General features: G+C 38.1%; 1 protein-coding gene across 2 annotated transcripts in view; it reads left to right on the top strand.

The window, feature by feature from the left end:
* The first annotated feature begins 4,715 nt into the window (after nt 1–4,715).
* Nucleotides 4,716–6,031, top strand: part of LOC107099073 (E3 ubiquitin-protein ligase Topors-like) — a 14,001-nt gene continuing 12,685 nt past the window's right edge. For both annotated transcript variants that reach the window (XM_015397043.1, XM_015397042.1), the window contains exon 1: nt 4,716–4,909. In XM_015397043.1, coding sequence (XP_015252529.1) covers nt 4,838–4,909 — 72 coding nt within the window. In that variant the 5' untranslated portion in view covers nt 4,716–4,837. The remainder of the gene's footprint in view (nt 4,910–6,031) is intronic.

Raw genomic sequence — 6,031 nt, 5'->3', positions numbered from 1 at the left:
TAACCAACCCACCGCATGGAGGCTGCTGACAGCATCTCTGCTTCCTGCAGATGCTTGAGGTCCAGATTCCAGCTGAGCTGGAAGATCTGATCCCTACAGGAGGAGAAAACATCTAGAACCAAAGAACCGATCAGAGAAACGTTCCAGGTTCTCCTCTCTGTGCTGATTAATTTAATCAGTTTTATATTAGTTTATTTAACTTTATTTTTTTTATTATTGATCAACTTTATTTGTCCCTTGGGATTACACCTTTGGAAAAATTTTGGTTCCAGTATCTTAGAATATAAAGCTTATATATAGAATAGATAAAAATACAACAGACAATGTAAAAATTGTATATAGTATCAAAAAAGCATTAAAAAAGAAAAAAAAATTTCCTGGAATATGTTTCCCTTATACATAGAAATATCTGCACAGTAGAGCACTGAGGAAAGACACTGTAGTTGACTTGGATTATTGCACTGCAGAAATGTACTGACCTTATAATATACATATATAATATAAATATAATGAAGGTTAAACAGACTTTACACAGAGTTAGATCCATGCATCAGGTTCCTCCACCACTCAGCTTCTGATCCATGGTTATCATCTGCAGACGTCAGTAGGAACTGGTTTCATTTACAAAAAAAGTACTTTTAGGAGTAGTTTTACTGCATTGTGCTTTTTTCTTGAGGTAAAATGTCATAAATGTGAAGAAACTTGTTTTAAAAGAGAAAAACACCAACAGTTTCTGTTTCAGTGATTCTTTAGTTTTGCTCTCAGGCTCGTTGGTTTTGATCTTATATTAAAGAAAAGCAAATACTTTAGGTTTGTCCTGATACAAATTGTTCCATCCCTGATCTTTGAAGACACCGAAACTAACCTGATAAAAGGTCAGCAGTAATTATGCTTTTTACTACTTGTTTTATAGAGTGAGATGATAGAAAGGGGGATGATCGAGTGATATTTCATAAACAGAGAACAATAATTAACAGCATCAGGTTTGAGAAGAGCTGAGTTATGTTTATAAAATCTTCTGTTATTCATTTTCTGGCTGATATCAAACTGATTTCTGAAATCAGTATCAGGACAACCCTATAACATCCTAGACTCATCCTACAACCATTGATTATGAATGTTTTATAACCAAAGATAGATCAAATATACTAAACTTGTTATTGTGTATTTGCTGGATGAAATATGTTCATTTATTCAAGGCTTACAAAGACTTTTATCACCTGAAGAGCATCTTCAGGATTAAAGGACCATATTCCTGCTTTGTTCGTCTTTAGTAGAATTGATCCCTACAGTGGATCCAGAACGCTGCTGCCTGCATCCTCACTAGAACTAAGAAAGTAGAGAACATCAGCCCAGTTCTTAAGTCCACTGGCTCCCCGTATCTCAGAGAATTAGCTTTAAAATCCTTCTGTTACTCGATAAAAATGACTGAATGGCTGAGGCACAAAATACAAAACAGACTGTTTGTCAGTGGAGGAACGGCCGCATCTCTCAGATATACTTAAAACAACTGGATTTTTAAAATAAATCTGTTTATCTTGTGGAACTTTAAATCATTTCTAACAAATCAGATCTGATGTTATGACGATGAGAAGTGCTTAAGTTACCTTTTTGCCAAACACTTTTTTTTTTTACGATTGAGTAAAATGCTACTTCTTTTACTGAGAAGTGATGAATTAGTTATGTTCTTATTGAAGGAAATATCTGATCATTTGTCCTCAGAACTTTTTAACTGTTTTAATCTTCTCATATAAGCTTTAAATCATTCAGTGTCATAAACTGATTTAAAAAATTCTGGAAATTTTCTGAGCAAACTGAGTCTAAATGCTGGTAAATAAGCAGGTTTGTTTTAATTCTGCAAGGACCAACAGGAACCATTTCTGCATCATTTATCCAGGAGAGATTAGAGGAAGATCCTCCTGAGGAGCCCTTTGGTGAGGGATTCTAGATCTGTAGCAATATAGAACCTGCAGAAACATAGAAAAGGATCATTCATTCCCTGGTTTAAAATGAGTGAGGGAGCTCCCCCTGCTGGACAAAGCCTGTAACAACGTCTCCTGTGATCAAACAGAAACAGGTTGGTTTCAGACCATCAGGGTTAAAATAATGATCATCAGTTTCCCTCTAGGCTCAGAGGCTCCATGTTTAGTCGTGTTTCTCTCCCAGATGAAGCCGCTAATGAAACTCCTTCCTGTTTCACAGCTCAGTCAGGATGTAGAACCTGAGCTTTAACAGATGAAGCCCTGCCGCCTCCTCTGAATCACCTGACTGGAGAATTTCTGCTCATTTCTTAATCAGACCTGCAGCTCAGCATCTAACAAGAATTTCATGGTTCTGATTCTGAGCAGCAGGTTCCTGTTTAGCTTACAGACCGTCCAACTGAGGTGAAGCTTTTCTGCTTTTCATACAGAGGATGAGTGTTTGGGTCCAGAACTCAGTGGTTCTGTAGGATCCTCTGGTTTTAAATGCTGATATTTGAACACATGGACCCCACAGCAGCAGGTTTCTGCTCCTCCTGTAGAACTGAAGGAAACCCAAATCCAGCTCAGATCAAACAGATTTACTGAAGCAAACATATTTACATAAAAACTGCTGACAGTAACGGATCAAACTGAGCTCAGTTCAGTGTTTGTAGCAGTTCTGAAATGTTCTCATCGAACTGAACCCAAATTCAGTCCTTTTAAACCTGAATCCCACATGGTTTCCATGGAGATCCTCAGCAGGAGGATCTATTTCCTGTCTGCTCTGTATGAACACTCCGGATCTGGACCTCGTCTTCACAAACAGCAGAACAGCTCCATGCACCGACGTCCTCAGTCCTCTGGCAGGACGGTGGTCCTCCTCTCCAGCAGCCAGGTCGCTGCGATCCTGCTGGCGTAGATCACATAGGACCAGGACAGAACCACCACCGCCAGTAAGACCTGGAGGACGGAGAGGAAACCAGAACCGGCTGATCAGAACCAGCTCTGATGAGGAACTCTGGAGGCCTGCAGCTGCTCTAATCCAGAAAGAAAAATAAATGATTTCCACCTTCAGACCTGCCGGTCTTCAATCAGAGCAGATCTGAGGAAAACTGTCCTATAATGGAAACATTATTGTTGGCTAAAAAAATGAAATAAAGCTTTTAAACTGTTTTAAATAACTAATCCACATCCAATCTGTTTCTTTTTTTTTTCTTTTCAGAGAATTTCCATTAATCAATGTCACTTCTCTGGCTGTATAAACTGACAGGTTCATTTGCTGGAAGGTTTAGTTTCTATTTGTGTTCAGGTGAATTTAGTTAGTTTGCAAAACTGGTGTTTGGTTTGGTTTGATGGTAACTAGTCTCTTTTTGTGCTCATTTTTTCATTAATTTATTGCTTGTTTATTAAAAAAAATATCTAAAATAAATTCCTATTCATTCATTCAACATTTAGTGACCGGATGAAGCTGCTTCCACCTGGTTGCCATGGTGACGTCAGCTCCTCTTCAACCAGGAGAACTTTATTTATTTCAGGATTTCATTTCAACATAATTACTTTATGTTAAATTTAATTATCGTCGGAAGCATTAAAATAACTTTAATTTGCGTTAAAATGGGGCTAAAACATGTTATAAAGAAAGATTTAAACAGGAACAACCAGCTAGCTTCCATGTTAGCATAGCCATGAGGACTAATGCTCTGATATTTCCACTGATTTTTCTAACGTCACTTTAAACCAGGAATCATCATCTGTTTTTTAAAGGCAAATCACATCAAAGTGTTTTTACCACAGAGTAAATCCGGTCCAGGGTTCTTCTGCTCACAGTCTCCATGATGGTTTGTTTATCCTGAAGCTTCTGCTTCTTCTTCCTCTGAGTTCTAACACCGCTGAAGCTCCACAGCGCCACCCAGCGTCAGAGAGGATCAACTGTATGTTACAGTGGGTTTTCTTAAATATTAAATAAAAATTCCTTAATGTGCTGTATATTTATTGTATATATATCTGTTATTTTGAACACACAAATATACAGACAGTCTAGTGGATAACTGTGGTTGCCATAGCAATTTGGAATCTGTCAGTCAATGTTCGTTGCTACGAGCTGATATTCTGAAGATGACTTGAGAAGAATAAATTACAGACATGCAGCATATTTTTATCTATTGTTCATGAAAATTCAACAATATGCTATTTATTAAATGATATCAGGTTAATTCAATTTTTATAAGCGCGTTAAACTGGAATAAACTGAGTTTCTTTTGCGGATAGTACAGAGAGAAAACATGTGTTACTATGGTAACCAAACAGAGAACTGAACAATAGGTGATGCCTCACTTTGAGCCCCGGCGGTGCTTGTTTTGTTGTTGTTGTTGTTTTTTTTAAATACATAACAATTACCATTTAATAAGTGTAAAAAAGTTAGAGTTATTGCAAATTAGATAATATTTTCATATCTTAGCTTCACACACTACCTCACAAGGATATTCCAGACACAATTTGATAAAAAAAAATAAACCGATTTACTGAGAGAACCTAAATTAGTTTAAAAATACATATAATAGGTAATAAATATAGATTTAAATATATATTCAAAAATATACAAATAACAAACTCGCTCAAAGACCGGATGGATAAGCATCATGCTGCAGCAGGATGAGCCTCATAAATAGTGAGCCCTCTTTCTACCGTGACGATCTTTGGCTGAACAGAAAAAAACCCTGACATTGGTTGTTTTCCCATCATCCCCCGCTGCTGTAGCCGCAGTTGGGAACACAGCCGACCGTGGACCCTGATGTTTCGGTACCCAGCGGTCTCCAGGTTCTGAACGGTTCTGGATATCTGAGCTGGAGACGGCGGGACATCCCTGCTGACGGTGGATGCCGCTCCCGGTGCGGAGGTCGACCCGGAGAGGAAGGAGAAAAGGCCCCGATGCCGATTGTTTAGCAGAGGTCTGTGGAGCTAACAGAGTTAGCATGCTAACAAGCTATCAGGAAGACAGGAAATCCAACAAAGGCTTTTAAAGTTTTAGTGTCAGACTCTGATGGGCGTTAGATTTAACTGCTGGGATGAAACATAATGGGTTTAAAACAAGGACTTCTGCTTTACAGCTGTGTCTTTAAATATTTACATCTGTTAGCCTGATGCTAACTGGTTAGCATTAGGTAGTTAAATTGTGCATTTCTAGGTTTAAGTTTAGCTTGTTTAATAGAAAAACTACATATGATCTTATAGATTCTTATCCAAACAGATGATTTAGATGTTATACATGTAGTTCAGTGGAATTTCAGCTTGTTTGTGTTTTTAGATGAGCTGATTTTAGAGGAAGCTGTGGTTTGTTTTGGGTTCTAGGCAGAGCTAATGCGGTATAACAGCAGGATGGGACATATGATGATGTTTATTGTTGGTTTGCTGTCATTCATACTGTAGAACCCAAACCTTTACATTTATCCAGGGCTCCTGTCTGCCTGGTTCCCTGCTCAACATGATGTTTGTTTCCAAAGCTCTGTAGATCAAATCCAGATTGTCATTTAGATCAGCTTCACTAAATGCACATCAGGTGGAGAGTTTTCTTTATTTTGCAATTCTCAGACTCGCATAAACAGACTCTGTTGGCCAGTCAGGCGATGTCTAAAAGCAGCTGGTAGCACTGGATGTTATTTATAAAGATGTATAGGGAGTATAAGGAAAGCTTTATATCTGCAACCAAAGGAGATCAGTGGGGATCTGTTAGGCAGAGCTTTATAATCTCAGTAAAGATGATTTGATGTAAGAACAGAACAAACGTTCAGTTTGGTATATAGACAATTTCCTGATTCACATATTTTATAAAACACCTGAACTGACTGTTATTTCTTTCTTTTTTCTGTCTTCATGTTGGCAGTGGGCTTTATTCTGCCCTGCAAGGCTTTAAACCTGGGTTTGAATGGAGACAAAGCCATTCTAAAGCACATATCAAGGAGCTCATTCTGAGCCTGGATCCATATTTATTTTTGATTCTGTTCATGGTGGAGAATCCTGCTTCACAGCAGCAGGTTGAGCCAAACATCCTCTAAATGTGCAGGGTCATCTTT

This window comes from Cyprinodon variegatus, unplaced genomic scaffold (assembly GCF_000732505.1).
Source record: "Cyprinodon variegatus isolate N-32 unplaced genomic scaffold, C_variegatus-1.0 Scaffold835, whole genome shotgun sequence".
Lineage (NCBI taxonomy): Eukaryota > Metazoa > Chordata > Actinopteri > Cyprinodontiformes > Cyprinodontidae > Cyprinodon > Cyprinodon variegatus.
Note: the sequence above shows the minus strand (reverse complement) of the source record. Positions and strands in the feature narration are given on the sequence as shown.